At 37.6% G+C, this 20384-nt stretch overlaps 1 protein-coding gene across 1 annotated transcript in view; it reads left to right on the top strand.

Moving 5' to 3' along the window:
* LOC122068749 (beta-galactosidase 17) overlaps positions 1 to 20384 on the top strand; it is a 40056-nt gene that overhangs the window by 12516 nt on the left and 7156 nt on the right. The window contains exons 4-14 of the mRNA XM_042632631.1: positions 3287 to 3367; positions 4810 to 4904; positions 6657 to 6727; positions 8489 to 8579; positions 8653 to 8770; positions 8857 to 8952; positions 9042 to 9090; positions 10238 to 10416; positions 10522 to 10593; positions 13146 to 13295; positions 19894 to 19944. Coding sequence (XP_042488565.1) covers positions 3287 to 3367; positions 4810 to 4904; positions 6657 to 6727; positions 8489 to 8579; positions 8653 to 8770; positions 8857 to 8952; positions 9042 to 9090; positions 10238 to 10416; positions 10522 to 10593; positions 13146 to 13295; positions 19894 to 19944 — 1053 coding nt within the window. The remainder of the gene's footprint in view (positions 1 to 3286; positions 3368 to 4809; positions 4905 to 6656; positions 6728 to 8488; positions 8580 to 8652; positions 8771 to 8856; positions 8953 to 9041; positions 9091 to 10237; positions 10417 to 10521; positions 10594 to 13145; positions 13296 to 19893; positions 19945 to 20384) is intronic.

The following is a 20384-nucleotide window of genomic DNA, read 5'->3' as shown; positions in this document are numbered from 1 at the left end:
GGCCATTACATAAATAATAAACTTAGTTACTAAAATAAAAAGAGCTAATTGGAAAGTAAATAAAGACTTTCTAAAAACTAACAACTAATAAATTAGTTTCCTAATTAATTAAAAGACTAACAAGGAAAAGAATATTCTAAAAATAAACTACTAAACTAACAACTAATGGGGCCCACAAGATTTGCTGAAATCTGGAAAGAGAGGGACTCGATCCAATGCTGGAAAAGGCTGGATCGAGCCTCCTTTTCTTCCTCCTTTTTCTTCTTCTTCTTTCTTCTTCTTCTTTCTATTCTTCCAGCCACAAAGATAGTTGTTTTTTCTTCTTCTTGCGTATAGCCGACTACTATCCCCAATTAGCCTTCTTTATGCCTCTATGGTTTGAGGTGCTTTGGTCATGTTCAACGGGGGCCTGGGCCTGGGGATGCCCAAGGATTAAAGTATTGGTATCGGTCTTCGTATTGGTCGGCTAAATTTAAGATATGTATCGGAGGGTATCATATCATATCGTATAATATCGGAGACTGTAAGATACACAAACGATGCGCACATAAATGGACAAGAAACTCATTTTTATAGACTTTTGCATTAAAACAGTAAAATAAAAAAGCTATATATAACATATATCATGTATAAAGACTAAAATGGAGACCACTGTACTGAGAGACAAGTGTATTCAATTGAAATTGTTCAAAAGGATGAGGTTTCTTACATATAGTAATGGTCTATTGTCGACTTTCTAAGAAATTTTAAAATCTCTGAACAAATTGATGCAAGAATTCATGTTTGATGCAATGTTTTAGTTTGTTTTTACCTAAATCTACTCAAACATAGCAAAAACATGAAGTAGAACAAACTTAATTTTTTGATCTTGCCATTCCAGCTTCTTACAAAAATGCTACTAGAACATTGCAAAAGGGATGACAGTAACTTCAGCAATTATGACATGAGATACAAAGTTCAATTTTGTGGAAGGATCAAAACACTTGACTTATTGCAAGAACAAACAACATTAAATAGAAATGATGACATTAGTTGTCGTAATGATTCTTATAGAAATTAAGAATTAAATGAAATGGAGAAATCAAACGGAAGACACTTATCTGGCTGCAAGGACTCTACAGATGTAAACTGGAGGAGATGATCAACATGTGGATGCCATAATTCATGGCAAGGAGTATATGAAAGAATGGTATATCAAGATTGTGAAATATATTGGATAAAAGTGCAGTTATACTTCAAATTTTGGAAACCTAAGTATTGCCAATGAGAAGAAAAAGCTCTGTTTCGAAAATGAAATAGGTTTCGTAGATAGTATCGGTGAGTATCGAGTATCGGTTGTGTATCAGTGAGTATCACTTTGATACAAACCAATACACATGTTATTCAATTGTTTAGGGCTTAATTGTACGTATCAATGAGTATCGGAGAGTATCATACGATACACTTTGATACATAATTTTTTTTTTAAATCCGTGTATCGTATCGGTGCCAACCGATACCGATATCTATCGGCTGATACAGTCGATACTTTTAACCATGTGGATGCCATAGTAAAGAGGAGTGATATTTGAGGGAGCTAAAGATCTAGGGGTAGACCTAAAATGACCATAGGAGAAGTTGTGAGGAATAACATGCAGAGTCTAGGTCTTGTCCCTAGTATAACCTCAGATAGAGCATATTGGAGGACTAGGATCCATGTAGCCGACCCCATTTAGATGAATTTCTCCTATCTTGTTCTTTACTTTTACTTTCATCGTTCTTTCATCTGTATGCCATGCCTTTTTATCTTTTCCTTTTCTTATTTACTTCATTTCTCCTTTTATGTTTGGACCTCATTTTCCCTACACTTTGTTGTGCAATGCCACGATTCTAGCAACCTTACCACGCAACTGTTAACCTAGGGTATATGATTGTGAAAGGACAAGGAGAATGCCAAAGATGGTTGGCATTGAAGCGTTTATCATGCTTTGCCTTTAGATGAATGTCAAAACAGGATTCATGTTACTGAATTCAAATAGTTGTGATAAGACTCGGTGCATGTTTGGCTAAGCTTCTGGGGCTTTTTCTTATGGGCTTCCAGAAGCCAGCTTCTTAGGTTCAAAATTGCATGGCCCACAAATTATTTGTTTTGGAAGCTTTGTGGCAGAACCCCAAGAACCATGCCCCCCCCCCCCCCCCTGCTTCAGGGCTTTTCCTACTTTATGCTGTAAATATTCCAAAAGAAATAATTTTGTTAAATGTACTTTAACTTTAGAGTTATCTTCTCAAAGCCCAAAGGTAAAAGCCTTGAAAGCTTAGTCAGATATGGTCTTAGTTGCAAATTCAGTGAACTCAAGCTCTAATGAAACTGAGGTGAATATTAAAATTAATAGAAAATACTTCAAGCTATCAGTCTGTGACAGGATTTACCTTTTTTGGAGTTATGGCCAATAATTTGAATTATGTAATCTACATAGTTTGAAAGGCTAGTACCTTGAAGGAGTTGAAGACTCAAAATGCGATTCCTTTTGGAGATATCTGTTAAAAAATCAAGCAACTTAAGCTTTGGGACATGGAGTGTCAAACTTAAGATCCTTCGGGTGGGTGCACCAGACATAATGGATGAGTTGGATTCCCCAGCAGATACTGGTGATGAAGATCCCGTGAATCAGAGTCTGAGACTCCTAGTGAACCTCTGGAATCGGCGTTTATTGGACCTGCCCGACCTCCTATCTTCCCATGCAACTCAGTCTTGGGAGTTCATTTTACACTTATCCTTGGACTTCTTAACATCCTTCACCAATGGCTTTCCCCAAGATACCCTTAGGATACAATTAGTTTTCTTCTATATGCTATCAACAAACAATAAACAAACAACAACAAAGCCTTATCCCAACTTAATGGGGTCGGCTACATGGATCTGTGCAAGGACACAAAGGAAAAGTAAAAAAATGAAAGGAAACATAACACAATAACAGTAACAAAGTAAAACACAGTTAGTTCTTTTCCTATATGCTATGGCTCCTTCAAAATATGGTGAAGGACTGATAAAGGGGTCTAGAGGTAGAAATATGCTAGTCGGATATTGGAGGTGGTTCTTCCTGTTTCTGATTCTACAAATGGCCCTCACCTGCATGGGCATCCAGTTGCTCTGTAAGAGACATGCACTCTGCAAGAGAAGATTTTAAAAATTTTAAGTCTCTGACTGTAATCATGTTTTATTTTATAAACATTGGTTTTGTTTCTTGTTCTTCCTTGTTGATGCACATTCTGATGGACTGGACTTATTTGTTGTTATTTGTCACAGGTGGATAAATGGTGGACTGTTCTACTTCCTAAAATAGCTCCACTTCTTTACAATAATGGAGGTCCTATTGTTATGGTCCAGGTAAGTGGATTTTTTAGTCCTTGCTTAGTCTTTCTTTTGATTACTGGTAATATATTGGTAATAAAAATTATATGCATGTACATAATGAATCCTTCTATGCAGAAAGGGCTTTAGGTACACTTCATGCAGGAGAATTTCCAAATTTTAGTCATTGTAAGAATGAGAGAAGACTGTATTTGGACCTCAATAATGATGCAAGACAGGTTCTATGATTTAACCTTCATTAATGTGCCCAAAACCACATTGGCTATCACCTTTTTTATTGCCAAAGGCTCCAGAAGGAAAATTAAAGATCTTATACTCCTTGTGAAAAGTAAAGTATTCTGCTTCAAACAAACAAAATACTACATTGGAGTAGAGGAGCTCGACTTGGAATCTTAATGTGAAACTTAAGGATCGTCAAAAATCCCAACCTGCTGCTGCCCATTACATTACTTTGAGAGTGTTCACCTTTAACTGAAAAGGTCCAAAAGGAAGATATAAATACCTGCTACCATGCATTAGTGCATGTATTTCTAATTCATTTATATAAACCAATCTGGGTACATTAGAATACTCTAAACCTTCTTGTTATCTGTAAGGATCTCTCCCATACTTTTTAGGCTGGGTAGCAGTAGAAAATCCAGTGCAGTTTATCTCGGTCTCTTTGGTTTAAGGTACGGAACTCGGTGGGGTTGGATCTTTGAGAAAATTCTGATTTTCATTATCACCTTGATAGTTTCTGGAAGTTCCTACTTCAATTTGATTTTCTTAAATGAGACAATTTATTTGACTCCTTCCAAAGCTCTTGAAAAATAATGATGGTAGAGTCTGCTTCAATGAAGATTTCATACCCTGGAGTGATGGATGACATGTTTGCAAATTCAATTACCCTTCTTGAACCTTTAATAAGAGATACTCAATACTTCCTGTTGATGGATGACATATTTGCAAAGTCAATTACTTCATATATTTCTTGAACCTTTAGTATCTCCTTCCTGTAAAAATGATAAAGAAGGCCTGTGTCAAGGTTGTGATAACTTTGACCTTCACAGAACCACTCCTCAGGAAATCCTAAAGTCAGAGAACAATGGGTAGAGGCCTAAATCCAATTCCTGCAGGAAGAATGCACTAGAGTGAAGCCTTGTTTGGTCCTTCTGTAGGCATCTCACTTGGGATTCATTGTTTGGTCCTTCTGGAGGTCTCTCACTTGGAATTCATCTTGTTGACCTGAATATTGAACTTTTAAGAATTTGAAGTCTTCTTATCTTGTTGTCCACAGAAATGTTGTGTTTATGTTTTTCTTTTACTTTTATTATCGAGTAAAGATTACTTTGCCAGATTGAAAATGAGTATGGTTCATATGGAGATGACAAAATCTATCTTCGCCATTGTTGTATACAGAAATGTTGCGGTTCTGTTTTTCTTTTACTTTTATTATTAAGTAAAGATTACTTTGCCAGATTGAAAATGAGTATGGTTCGTATGGAGATGACAAAAGCTATCTTCGCCATCTCGTTACTTTGGCTAGGACACACCTTGGAGATGACATAATCTTGTAAAGATTCTTTCTTCAAACCTTTCTATCGATCTTTGAAGGAAAATTTCACTGCATATTCTAATGTACATATTTTCATGGACCAACAATATTGGGACAACATTAATTCAACAATTGTCACATGAATTTGCAAACATTTCTTTCTTCTTCGTCTTCTCTCTTCTGTCACTCTTAATTTTTTGTCCTTTTATTCTGTTTCCTGGGTCACATAAGCCTTCTTATATTCACTTTGACTTATCTTTTTGCAACAAAACTGTAAATATATACATGCATTAGACATTACATGTTTTGAACTACAATTCACTGTCAAAGGTTGGCTGGATGAGTCACCCACCTACCTTGGTTGGGCAACACTCCTAATTGTGCCTCACGGTATGTTAAATGGGGCTAAAAGTTAGTGGAGAGTTAGAACCCAAGGTCCCCTGCATCAAGTTCCATCCAAATAGTGTTTGCCAAATGGTAAAACGAAGCATTCAAAAATCTGGGATTACTGAAAGGCTGCATGGACATACAAAGGTGGGTGTATATGGGAGGGTATGTGATTGAATTTGAGCCTGAAAATTTGACATGTGGCCATCATCGCCGTAATCTCCCTATCATCCTTCCTAGTGGTATTGTGGTCCTAGTCATTAAATTCTCCGAATTATAATTTGGCCAAACAGAATTTTATCGAATTTTACAAATAATTCGGTCCGAATCCGAATCAAATAAAAAATTCTGAAAAAATTCTCGAATTTTATGGACTTTTTAAAAATTCACGAATAATTCGGCCGAACCGAATGTTGTCCGAATTATAACTGAATCCCATGTAAAAATAAAACTTTATCTTGAATAAGTCAATAATCATTTAGAAAATAGTGTGATTATTATGCATTTATTATCCTAATGTTACTTTTCTTCTTTTTTTAACAGAAACCGACAAAGCTTATCTTTCCTAAGTTAATCTCTCACAAAAAAAAAAAAAAAATTCTCTCACCCCATTTTGGTTTGACTAAGTCATACAGTCGTTACTCTCTCTCTAGTCTTTAAAGTGAATATGCATGGTGGGTAACGTGGGTCTAGCTGAATTTGTGCTTAGTCCCCCCTCTCAATCTTTCTTTCTCTGATTCAATTATTTGAGTAATAGGAAATGAGTTTAGAAAAAAAAAAAAAAAAAAGAAGCTAAATATAATATTTTTGTGTTTAAAATTTGAAATTTTAATTTTTATATCATTTGTATGTTATGTGCGTATGATAATTGATAGATAATATGAAATAAGTATTGCAAATATTAAAAATAACATTTGAATTTTTTGTCTACTTTTTATTTTTGTAAACAAATAATTCCCGAATCCAAATCCGAACTCGAATTTTATTATCTCTGCTATTTTGACTGATATTTTGACCAAATCGTTGAATTAATGAAACGAATTAATCCGAATAATTCCCGAATCCGAATTTAATAACTATGATTGTGGTACAACAGTGTGTGCTGTCCAGCCAAGTTAGGTGGGAGGCCTATCCAGTCTACCTTTTAATTCACATGTATATCAGTATATATTTGTGTCTCATGCATGGATATATTATATATATATATCGCTCATGGTGTTATGTTTCCAGTTTTTGTTTCCATAGTTGTGTTGTCTATGATTTATTAGGAGGAATTTACTTCTTAAATCATGAATGTTGATAATAAATTCATAAAACCCTCTGGTTTAGTTCTCTGTTCTGATTTACTTTGGGTAACAATATTTTGGTGTTTGAATAATTCAGGTATACTACAGACGGGGGTTCAAAGGAAACTCTTGAAAGAGGAACAATTCGTGGCTCTGATGTATTTTCAGGTTGAGTGTTTCCTTAACTTCATGACAAGAAATTTAGGATATGCATTTTACTTTATGAAAACACCAAATAGTAAAGACATCCCTCTCCTTCCCTGCCTAAGCATTAAATCATAGTTCTATTTTGCATCATATTGTTGTAAATGTTAACAAGGTAGCTGGCTGCTACTTCATAATTCAGGCCTGGAATAGACCGGGTGAATTATCTCTTCTTTTTTTTCCTTTTTTTTTTTTTTTGGAGGGGGGGGGTGGTGTGGCGAGGGGTTGTTTGAGTAACAGTGATATAGTGAGTTGTAGATCGAAGGCAAAACCATGTGGAAGGCATTGACTATATGAAGAGAGCTCTAAAGAAAATCCTTCTATAGCATATTATGGAATGCAACTTATCCAAAATCATACAATTACATATTGTCTGATTGGAAAATAATAATAATAATACAATTAGACATTCCAATCTTGTCTGAGGAATATTTCACTCTCTTGAATTTCGTAAGGGTTGGCAAATAGGAAGAAAAGAATGGTGTGATTCTCTTTCTCCTTGGTAATGTTCTAAGATGTGACATTTATGGAATTAAATTTGAATGTAGATCACTTCAGTCTTAGTGGAACCGAAGTCACCAAAAAAATGCAGGACCTTGTAGAAGTTGTGGAAATGTTGAAAATCATGTCTTTCTCTTGGACTTTCAATGTACAGTTTGTAATTGTTATTTGATGCATATAGAGTTGTAGAAATGGTGTTTTAAGCATTGGGGAGATCTGTTGGAATCATTACATGCATAAGAATCGTCTCTCAAAATAATTTTTATGTTTTAGAACCTTGTTTGATGCACTATTTCACAGTTTTGAACACAATTATTAGATTCTACACATAAGAGGGAAAATCCCTGATTGCATTCTCTTGTATCCCACCCCCCCTCCCCCCCGAGATCCCCACAATTTACTCTATTCATTGGTCCTATTTATTTATTGAGTAGTTTCAAAAACATAAATTTGAGGTCCCGAGAACCCAGATGTTGCACCAGGTTGTCAGTTATAGTGGATAAGAAAAGCACAGAGGCTACGCCTCTTTGATGCATTAGGGGATTCGAGTGTTTTGGGGTTGGCCATTGATGCTTATGTAGTGTTGAGTCCCATCTTTGTATTCCTAGTTGTTGTTGTACTTTTGCATGTACTCTATTTGCTTTCTCATCAGATTGGTACATTGTTACTTGCCCCCATACCCCCACCTCCACCCCCCCCCCCACCCAAGAAAAAAAAAAAAGGAAAGAAGGGAGAGTACATTACAATGGGTGGAATAAAACAGATCTTCTAATTATGTAAGAACTACAATCTTACCATGTATTACTAATGGTGCCATTACATACATACATATATATTAGATCGGTCTACTAATAGGGGCTTTTGCTTGGTGTGATGGTAAAAAACTGTGGCTGCCAGCATGAAGATGTGGCTTTGAGTCTTATGGCAGCCACTTAATGCAAAAAAATCTGATAGTTGGGACCAACCCCAATCTACACCTATGACCCTAAGAAGTGGAACTTGCACTTCGTTGTGGTCCCCTTTTTATCTATGGATTCTAGCTTACGTATGAACGAAGAAAAGAAAAATACCATATGATACCTCTTTCGTTAATTATATGAGATACATTTTTTTTTTAAGGAAAAAAGGGGAAAGGTTGAATGCATAAACAAAGATTTTTTGTAGCAGGTTTACACACAAATTATTTCATAATTGCCTTAAAACCACTTACATTTTAATTCGCAGCGGTTGACTTCACAACTGGGGATGCTCCTTGGCCTATATTTGAGTTGCAGAAGGAGTTCAATGCACCTGGAAGATCGCCCCCTCTTTCAGCGTTAGTATTTTCATTTTCTTCCTGTAGTATATGTTTGGTGGGAAGTCTGTTTTCCTGAAGCTCGTTATTTCAGGGAATTTTACACAGGTTGGCTAACTCACTGGGGAGAGAAGCTTGCAAAGACTGATGCTAATTTTACAGCATCTGCCTTGGAAACGATTTTGTCTCGAAATGGTTCAGCAGTGCTTTATGTATGTTTGCAGTCCCAAATTTTCTTTTTGTATATGATTGTTTAAACTTTAAATTCTATAATAGTGTCGATTATTCAAAATTTCAGATGGCACATGGTGGTACAAACTTTGGATTTTTTAATGGAGCAAACACGGGTGTAGATGATTCTGATTACAAGCCTGACCTTACTTCCTATGACTATGTGAGCATCACTATGAAGCTTCTGAAATGTTCCTGTATTTTGTTCTGAGTCAGTTTCGTTACATAAGAACTGATTTTTATTCTTTCCAGGATGCACCAATTAAGGAATCTGGTGATGTAGAAAATTTGAAATTCAGAGGTATTTTCTACACTTCTTGATATTGTATTGGGTTCCGCTAATAGATGGATTGCATATATACTAGAACTAAGCACCAATTGCCAAAAAATGTTTGTTAAATGCCTTTGTGAAAGAAAGTGATGCAGTGATCATTGGTATTTTGATCTTTCTATCGTTCTGCAAATTGTAATTTATCTTGTGGTTAAGAAATGTTCCTTTAGAGGGGGTGTGATTAATGTTCTGGGGAATTGGTTCTAGTTAACTTAGTGGTTTGGTAATTATATGGCCTTCAGTAGTATTATGGAGAGTTGTTCCTTGGTCAATGAGTCATATTGAATTGTTGAATGCCTACACTTAAGGAACATTTAACATATTCTTAAGAGTTTCATAGTGTAATCATCTGTGGTGAAGTTAAATATGATATTTGATCAGTGATTTGTAGTTAAAAGTGAATTTTTTACAGTATAAATCCAACAGTCTTCACCAACCTAGCAAGCTCGCATTTCAATTCAATTTAGAATACAAGAGCTATTATTTCATGTTGGTGACTGAAAATCATGGTTTTCTTATTTTGAAAATTATTTCAAGAAACGTTCAGTGTAGAAATGGTTGGGATACATCTGATAGTCAGCCAGTTCAGTCGTTAAGTGAATTTGAAAAATAAATGTTTCAAGTCTCTATGAAGTTTTACAAGTAACTACAGCTTGATAAAGTTGATATCTCGCAAACGAGTGGATCAACCTCCTTGAATGTTCCCAATTCCATTTCCTATTGAGCGCATGAAAATGCAAGATGGAGGCTTTTCTGAATGAAAGAAAAATCATCCCTTGGGAAAGAGATCGGCAATTCGCTGAGATGTTAGTTAGTTGTAATTGAGTAGGCTGTTCTTCTCTTTGCCCTTCAGCCAGCTAGTCCACTTATCCCTCTGTTGTAATTCCATGTTTATACCGCTGTCTAGTACGAACACCTTTTTCCAAAGAAGAATATTCCAATGTACTCCAATATTTTCTCTCTCCCAGTGGGATCATTTCCATTCTGTGGGCCATTACTGCTAGTAGATGAATTATTTTATATCAGCGCTTTTTTTTTTTTTTTTTAGGACCTCTTGAGAGTGACTCTGTGTTCTTACAACAAAATGAGCTATTTATGAATTTGGTACTGCTTTCAGCTCTACGGAGGGTCATACAGAGATACAGTTCAGTATCTCTTCCACCAATTCCTTCAAATAATGGAAGGAGGGGATATGGACATATTAAAGTGCGGAAGCTTGCATCTCTTTTTGATATACTTGATGCTTCTTACATGATCAAATCAAAAAATCCACTTCCGATGGAGTCAGTTAGTCAGGTAAACATGTGCATTTGACATTTCTTTAGGAGAGTTTTTGACTTCTCAAGTTCAAGTATGTTGATTAAAACTTTTGCTAAATGTTAACATCAACTGTATGTCCAGATGTTTGGATTTTTGATGTATGTAGCTGAATATCCAGTGAAAGAAAATGAAAGCATGCTTTCCATAGCAAAGGTACACATTTTATCTCTGTTTCTACCACTGTTATGTATTTTTTTTTTTTTTTTTTTTGGATGAATAAAAAATCCATTACCAAGCAGGAGAAAGAATATACAAGGGGGGGAGGGCGAGGGCGAGGGCAAACACAAATGCTTGACCCCACTAAGGAAGAAACCTGCAAGGGCTATGAAGCAGCCCAAAAGAAACAATGGGGAACATCAAAAGGGGGGGGGGATAATCATAGAAGAAGGGAGACTTTAGGAGACAACAGTGAGCCAGTTCCTTCAGGTGTCACGGACCTTGCGGGGACAAAGGCATCCAAGCTTTGAGCTGAAATCAAAGTAGATGGCTTTCCAAATCCTATCAAATGATATAAAGTTGGAAGTCCCTCTACAGAGATTACGCTCCATCCAAATATGGTTAATCATGGCACAGAAGGCTAGCTTTCCAAAAGCATCGCAAAAAGAGGGTCCTTTTTTTCTCAAGGGAAGGATCCTTCTAGAAGAAGGCCGGTAGGACTTAGAACTTTTTTCCAGACTGAGGAGGAAAAAGGATAGGAGAAGAAAAGATGATCAACATCTTCAGATCCATTCCAGCAGAGACAGTAGGAAGGGGGGACTTGAATGTGCCGATGGATAAGAAAGCTCTAGGTAGCTAGGCAGTTGGAGAGGGCGTGCTAGGCGGTGAAGCTATGATGACCTTTAAATAGAAGATTTTGCAACAAGGGGAGAGAATCCTTAGTGAGAATAAAGTCCCAAGCAGAGGCAGAAGAGAATAGTCCTTGGGAGGAGGGGGTGCAAATGAAGCAATTAAATCACTGTTATGTGATTTAACTGCATGATTTCTTGTCTTTTGATATGCATTTATTGTCTTCCATTCTTCCATTGTATTGATGCCCCATTAGGGGGCTGACCCTTTTTAAATATTTTACAAGAAGATGCTTGACTTGTCTAGCTAGTGCTGCCCTAGCCCAACTCTATACTCCCTCCTAAAATTATTGAATGAGGGCCGATCCTTGGTTAGCTGATGGACTGAGTGCAGCCCAAACTCGAATTTGGTATTGGACTCAATTGCTACCGTTCTTGATAGATTATATTGTTTCATGCATATTTTAAAGCGGCATTCACCAAAACTTTGTATGTAGATGGCGATGGGTATAGGATCATGGTCTACCATTCCATCTGCCAAGAACAAATTTTAGATATCCAAAACTTCACCCTATATTTATTATGTGGTGAATGACCCTTGTCTGTCTCTATCCATCAGTAATATTCCCCATTTTGTTTATATGGAAAAAGAACTTGGGTTTCTTCAAGGCCAAATCTTGGTTTTGCATCAGGTCAAGACCTAGTTCAAAACCAAAATTTTAGTCAGAATGCTGAGGAAATATTGGGATCTGCTTGGCAGGGAAATATTATCTAAACTTTTAACCCTTTATTTTCTCATGTTATTCTTTCTTATCTTCTTAAATTTTGGTTATGGGAACCAAGGCAAAAACCCTGGCCACTCGTACTCGTATTAGGGATAGATCTAGTACGAGTGGTTCCCCCACCAGTCCCCCTCCTAAAAGGAGGCGTCTGCCAAAATAAGAAAGAAGCAAGCACAGGCCAACACTTATGCTAATCCTCTAGTGGCGCTTAAGCACTCAAGGGACCTTCCAGTGTGTTTACAGAGACCAGCTGCTACCGTCAGATGCCAAATGGTTACAGGCTATTAAGCTGATGTCAGATAAGACACTTGATGCACCTATATCTTCCTGAATTTCACCAGATTCCTATTTCATCTTCATTCTCTGTTACTTCTTCAGTTTTCTTCCATATCATATCAGAAACCATAACTTTGGAGATTCATAACGTTTGGCTGCAAAACCAGCAAAAGACCTTGGAATTCCAAGAGCAATGAGAAAATTTATAAACTTTGGTTTAATTGAATATATATATATATATATATATTGTCAAAAGTTAGTGATTAATCTTACTTATCTTTTGCTTTCATATTGGATGGGTGAGAGAGATCATAAAGGCTTTCTATTTTCAAGATGTTACGATGTTGAGAATGCATATCAGGCTATCCGCCTACCCCTTGACCTGGAAAAAGCTGTCAAAACCTTGATTTGTTGTTTTTCTGTTCCTATGTATCAATCATATATTCATATTGCAGTCATGTGGTTTCATGTATTGGAAGTTTGGAACCACCCATGGATCTTAACAAATTTTCTTCAAGTGCTAGCATTCAAATATTCATTATTATACTCCTGAAAATGGGTTTCACAAGATTGCAAGGATGCTCATTGTGGTGGTTTTCTGGATTTACCATGTTCAGTCCCTTGTCTTTCTGTTTTCATAGTTTGTTATGCATGTCTATCTGATACAACTGAGAGATCAGTATGTTAATATTCTGTTAGTAGATGATAAGATTCATGATTTTTCAAGCACAACACTGCAACCACCCTTACATTCATCTTTAACTAATTTAGTTAGCAATAATATTCACCTTCTTACCCCTTCCAGTTCAGTGTTAACAATGAACAGCTGAAACTTGACATCTTTCAGTAATACCGCTTGCAGGTACATGACAGAGCCCAAGTGTTTGTTTCATGCCCATCCAACAATGATGGAAAAAGTCCAAAATATGTTGGTACAATTGAAAGATGGTCGAACAGAGCACTTGGCCTTCCCAATATTGAATGTGCTTCTAAAATCAGCTTATTTATTTTGGTACGCTACCTTCAGGATTTTCCTTCTACCCCAGCTTACTTATAGGGTTTTGACTGAACTATTATTGTATTATTTTTATAGTAAGTTTGGTGAATAATGTATCCGAAGATCATGAAGAATGATTACTATATGCTTGCTCAACATATCTAGTCTTGTGGTTATTATCTATTGATAACATAATCTTAAGGATAGGATAAGAATGTGACATCGTGTACTACCTAGCCTTGTACTCCATTCCAGTATGGACTTGTACTACATACCATATTTGTCCCTTTGTATTCCGTATCTACATTATAAATAAGAAAGACCTCTTTCATATAAGACAAGCCAAATCATTCTCTATTCTCTGATCCTTTGGTTCTCCAACCCCGATTCCGTCTTCTCAAACCTCACTCTCAGCTGCCTCTGCCAGCACCTACCAGCTCTGCCAGGACCCTTATCTGCCTTTGCTGGCACCAAGCAGCCTGCCTGGCCCCCGGCTGCCTCCATTGGCCATTGCACACCACTCCACCTGTGAGTTTTTTTATGAACTGAGATCAGTTCTGCTGATTTTATGTTGTGATTTCTTTGTTTGCCACTTGCAGCCCCTTTTGTTTGTTTGATTAGATGGCTCTGAGGCAGAGAGTACCAGTAGTGGCACCTCCATAGGGGGAGCTAAGGGTCGTGAGGTGAGTCGTGTTGGGATCATCTCCATAGCCTATCTCTCTTGCCGGATCCTACAAAAATAAATGGGACCGATTAACTCACTTGGTCTGGGGCTTATTTGCTTACTATTCATGACAACCATTTTTCGGGTACTCACGGGTGGAACAAAAAAGCCGACCGATGCCAGCACATTGAATACTTGGTTGGCTAATGATGCTTTAATAATTTCTTTTCTTATAAATTCTACAAGGCCTCCAATCAGCCCCAATTTGTTCTTCTGAACTCTACCAAAGAATTATGGGAGGCAGTTCGGCAGACATATGCACAGCCTAGCAACAATGCACATATTTATGAGCTTTGTCGCCAAGTTCATGAGACCACTCTGAAGGACTTGTCCCTCACTGCCTTCACCCTTACTACTCTTTGGCAGTTGCTGGATTTTTATCATACCATTCCCATGGCATTTTCTGATGATGCTAGCACATTTCAACGCGAGCGCGAGATGGAACGGTTCTATGATTTCTCACTGGATTAAATCCAGAATATGATCAAATCCGTATTCAATTCCTCAGCAGTGACAAGTTTCCCACTCTACTACAAGCCTATAACTTGGTTCAGCATGAAGATCGTTGCCACCCTGTTATAATGCCTTCCGTTGTTCCTGATCATTCAGCTCTTGTCACTAATCAGCAGGGTATCCCAAGCATGGACCATTCTGGTTCTTCCACTGAGGCTGGTCCTTCTGCAAGGGAATCGATAAGTGTGACTATTGTGGCAAGCCCCGATAGACCCGAGAGACATGTTGGAAACTTTATGGTCATCCTAAAAAGTGGCCGTGGGGGGAAACAAGGCCCTATATGCTCCCATGCTCAAATCTCCGAGGCGGTCAATAGTTCCCAACCATCTTTCTCTGCCTCTACAGCTCTATTTTCTTCATATCAGCTGCTTGTCCTACAGCGTATGATGTCTCAACTTGGCACGTCGTCCTTTACTTCGGCTACTTCCACTACACCTGCCTCTCACCTTGCCCAATCATGTATATTCCACGTCTCTTCTAGTTCTAGTCCCTCTTGGTTCGGGAGCTTCTGGTCACATAACTAGTTCCTCAGAGTTGTTTCGTCATATCTCCCTTCTTCGCGTAAGGACCAAATCCAAGTTACAAATGGATCCCTATCGTCTATTTCTGGGAAAGGTTCTGTTAATTATTCTCCTACCATATCCTTATCGTAAGTTCTTCATTTGCTTAATCTCTATGCTAATTTGTTTTTTATTTATCATCCCACTATTCAACTAAGAGTAATGGCAAAGGGCTCTTTCCGCCTACGCAGTGGTGCGGGTTCGAGTCCTGGGAACCAGCCTCTCCGTAAAGGGGGTAAGGTTGTCTACCTATATACCCTCCCAGAACCCTGCTTAAGTGCGGGAAGCCTTTGTGCACTGGGTAACGGCCTTATTCTTATTCAACTAAATTGTTATGTCATTTGGTATTTAACTCACCGTGTTTTTTAGGAGTTAGTGACGGGAGCGACGATCTTATATGGTAGGGTACTTGATGGATAGTACTGTCTGGATCCACATCTCACTTAAGGTTTCTGCTCATACTCTTCGGACAAATAGTGCTCTTCAGAAATTGCACTAGTGGCACTGCCGTCTTGGTCATCCCTCCTTTTGTATTTTGAGTTTAGTATTTCCTTCTTTTTTTTAGCAACATAGCCTAGAATTCTTTTGTGACATTTATGAGCCTGCTGAACATACTCATTCCTCTTATTCCCCAATTTTGAATAAAAGTGTTGTTCCTTTTCTCTGTTATTCATTCTAATTTGTGAAGTTCCTCGCATTGTAGCTCGGGGTGGTTTCAAATGGTTTATATTATTCATTGATGACTGCACTCATCTAACCTGGGTCTATCTCCTCTGTGCTAAATCAGAGGCCTTTACTTGTTTTCGCTCATTTCGTGCCATGATCTAGACCCAATTCAATGCGTAGATTCAGATTCTTCGCAGTAATAATGGAACCAAATATATTCACAAGAGCTTCCATTAATATCTTGATAAGCAAGGTATCATGGCTCAAATCTCTTGTGTTCATGCCCCATAACAAAATGGTATTCCGAAGTGAAAGAATTACCATCTTCTTGAGGTTATCCACTCCTTTTATTCTACTTACCCTTTCCCTCTATATTTAGATAAACGTTTTGAAACGTAAATGGTATCAAATCTTTATCCCTAACCCTCCAAATGAGGGTCTATTAAGAAGGGTAAAAGGGTAAGGCTGTAATGGCCCGGCCCCATTAACCTTGCACAATATTGTCCTCTTTGGCCCATGGGCCTCAAGGCTTTAAAACGCATTGTGCCATGTAAATGAGGCCAGAGGTTATTAACTAGCTCAGTTATCTCTCTCTAGGCGATGTTGGACTAAAGTTTGCAGACGCTCACCAATCTCCCAAACCCCTGGTATTTGCCTTATTCTTGGTGGGACACCTCACCGATCTCCCAAATGGGTCTGGTGCTTTCCGTATTCTTGGGTCGTCACACTTCCCCCCTTTCGGCACAACGTCCCCGTTGTGGCCCCACAAACTATCGGGGTCGGCTGTGATACCATCTGTAATGCCCCGGCCCCATTAACCTTGCACAATATTGTCCTCTTTGGCCCATGGGCCTCAAGGCTTTAAAACGCGTTGTGCCACTTTGAGGAGGCTAAAGGTTATTAACTAGCCCAGTAATCTCTCCCTAGGCGATGTAGAACTAAAGTTTGTGGACCCTCACCAATCTCCCAAACCCTCTGGTACTTTCCGTATTCTTGGTGGGCACACCTCACCGATCTCCCAGGCGGGTCTGGTACTTACCGTATTCTTGGGTCGTTATAAAGTTAAATGAATGGGCCAAAGTATATGTGTTGTGTATAATAAAGTTTTCAAGGACGATTGAAGAGGTAGGGGCAGGCCTAAAATGACTATTAAAGAAGTGATAAGAAAAGATATGTATATGTTGGGGCTCGATTTGAGTATAAGCAGGGATAAAGTTTTTTGGAGGATAAGGACCCATTCAGTTGATCCCTTCTATGGGATGTTCCTATGATGTGTCTTTGACTACTGCTTTATTTTCTTCTCTTACCTCTTTTTTTTTCTTTTTTTTTCTCCATATCAGATCCCTATAGCCAACCCCATTTAGTTGGGATAAGGTTATTATTGTTGTTATTGTTGTACATAGTTGTCAAGTAGTCGCCTATGCGCCCTTTGTTGGGAGGGCACCTTGGTCGCCTTGGTTTTTTTCCCCTTCACCACATCCTTGGATCACCTTGTCACCGTGGCATCTATGATATAATATATATTATATATGTTTTTTTGGATGAATAATAATTTAATTACCAAAAGAAAGAGAACAACTGAACAAGCTCAATCAAACCGTATTGAGAGGGCTGCATAAGAGAGGATGGAAGTGTTGATGTATACATTGATGTTGCCCTTCGATAACTTTTCGAGCAAACAGTAGCAAACATGGTAACAAAGCAGGGAGGGCAAGTGTTCGACTCCTTGGTAAGTGGATCGAAAGAGTTTTTTCGACATTTCTTCTCCCTTGGTGACACGTGCAAGGACCATGGGACCTAGGCTTCGAGCCAATATTTGGGTAGAAGCCTTTTCTAGATATAGGAGAGAAGGTGCAAGTGAAGAAAAGGTGCTCCACATCCTCAGAAGCATTTGAGTAGAGATAGGGAGCTGGGAGACAACAATCTGATGCAGAATTAAAAAAGACTTTGTTGGGAGGTAGTTGGAGAGGGCCTGCTAGACAGTGAAGCTGTGGAGGATGTGGAACTTGAACCAACCCAACTTGTGCCAAGGGGCAAAGTGTCATAAACTTTGATGAGATCCCAAGCCGACTTGGAGCGAAAGGGACTCGAATAAAAGGGACCAGCACCATTCACTTGTTGGGCAATCAGAGCATGTGAGCGTTTCAATAGTTGGCTCTTTATTAGAAATTGTTTCAATTTTGGGAGGAGCCGTTGCAAGAATAGAATAATCAAAAGACGTACTGGAAGGGGACGTACGATAGAAGATTTTTGCTAGTGTACCGAATTATCTTGCAACAAGTACTTTTATTAGTATGAGTTCATTGATCGTGTAAGAGCTATCCATCTTGATGACGAATGCCATGATAACGAGAAAAATAAATTGATCATTCGATGTCTACTTGTTCTCCCCTCTTCAATTCCCGATCAACTTCTTCATGGATTGAGATAGGGCTGGGGAGGATTGCATTTACATGCTCGGGCAGCCACCAAAACCGAACAACGGAGGCCTTCCAAGTCTAGTGGCGGGATCAAAGATATCAGCCACTGAAGGAGACGTCGAATCCAGGGATCGATCCATGGGTTAATGCTGTGGCTATGGCCAACTAGGATAAACCGATAAAGTGGTGGTCCGAATCTTCTTGCAGTTGTTATGAGCACCAAATATTAAGAGGAAATAGGTGTTGTACAATGGTTGCAATTTGAAACTCATTAACCAAGTTGTAACTAATTTTATTATTCTGTGATTTTTGGTTTCAACATGCCATTCTTTATTGTCATATTCTATAATATATCTTGCCCTTCAATGTATATAGTTTGGGCGAGAACAGAAGTTCTTCCGACCTAGAGCAATGCAATTTTATTTCATTGTTGGCTAAGAATAATGGTTTGGGCCTTTTGCAGCTTTGCTACTCAACCCAATCAACTCTTGTGCAATTATTTTGTGTTCGATATGTAGGTCCTGTTCCACAATCCACTATTTCTTGGGTCATATCTGCTATTCAATCACTGGCTGGCAATTGCAAGTTTACTTATGTGCCAAACTCCACATCCATTTCAGCCCTTTCACTTGTCCTTCTTTAGAGCTTAAAACTTGCACCAAACTATTCCTTCTCATCAGTTTAGTAGCTACTCTATGTTGTGTATGATCATATCATCAGATGTGAAAGCTGACACATCGTTCGTGATCGGCCTTTGACAAGTTAATCAATCTTAAATAATGTGATTTGGAAATACAAATAAGAACCAAGTTTAGTTGTGCTATTAGCAAAAGAGAACTATTTGGTAAATTGGAAAGCAGCTCATGTTTGTTTTAGACTTGTAGTTAAACTTAAGCATTTGACTTTATTTAAAAAAAAATAAAAATTTCAAAAAATAAATAAAAAAAAATTCAAAATTACCCATTTTGGTGGGAATATCTTGGTAGTGCTGTTTTTCCTGTATTTGGAGCTTATCTAGCTTTCTTTAGTTATATGTCTTGGTTCTTATATTCCAATAAAGTTGCACAATTTTGAATTTGTGATTTGAGGAGGTTTGCTAGAATTTTGACCACTAAATTTGAAAACATTCTTGCTTGCCGTTGAGATCTTATCCATACCAAGAAGAACAAAACTTTATTCCTAGAGAAATCCACTCTGTGACAAGGAATTCCATTCTAAGCAGTCATTTTAAGGTCCAAAGGAGCATCATGCTTTCATAACTTTTGAACGAGGAACAAAAATAATCAAGTTTCTATTTTATCTTTGTAACATCTGAAAACCTTAGATGCATTTCTTAGTAGAATGTAAAAGTCTTATTTAGGCTGATTCAAGCACATTTTTTTTTTTTTTAATAAATGGGTTTCCCATTGGTAAAATGACAATTGATTCCCGATCATAAAACTGTTACAATACGGGGATCTTTTCTCCAAATTAACTAGAGGTGTGCCTTCAGTCTTTTGCTTTTCTGTTTTAGTTTTTTATGTTTGCTGATGAGTTCAATACAGCTTGGTTTAGAGAAATAAAAATGCTAAAAAAATTTTAATTGTATTTGGAAATCTGAATATATTAAATCAATAAATCACAAGATAAAATTCATGGACATCTGCAATAGAATTATGAAATTTTATATTGGCTGTATTTCTGGATTTATGAAAGAAGCTTCTTTTATGTGCTCTTTTCTATGTTAATAGGTTGAAAACATGGGGCGGGTGAACTATGGACCATATTTATATGACCAGAAGGTAAAATTCCCATTCCACTTCTCTTTTAGCTGTCTTAAATGTGTGAATGTGTAATGTTCATAAACTACATCCATTTTTAGACAAAGGACTTCTTTCTGCAAGATAAATTTTATAAGTAATTTGTTCATAGTTAATGCAAATCTGGAAAAAGTCAAAACTGTAACTGGTTCCAACAGATGAAATTCATATTGACTTTTTTTAGACACTGGCCACAAGATTATGGAGTGAGATATTAATTCTTATGTTCACTGTAAGAAAATTAAGACTCCTTAACCTTTTGCTTAAGTATGATGTCGAATAGAGCTGATTGGAGAGCAAGATCCATGTAGTCAACCCCATGTAGTTGGGATAAGGCTGAGTTGTTGTTGTTGTTGTATTGCCATCTTTGACTTTTTTTTTTTTGGTGAATAGTAAATGCATTAAAAAAAGCGGGAGGGAAA

The sequence above is a fragment of the Macadamia integrifolia genome, unplaced genomic scaffold (assembly GCF_013358625.1).
Source record: "Macadamia integrifolia cultivar HAES 741 unplaced genomic scaffold, SCU_Mint_v3 scaffold456, whole genome shotgun sequence".
NCBI lineage: Eukaryota > Viridiplantae > Streptophyta > Magnoliopsida > Proteales > Proteaceae > Macadamia > Macadamia integrifolia.
The sequence above is the reverse complement of the archived record's forward strand: the minus strand, read 5'-3'. Positions and strand labels throughout refer to the sequence as shown.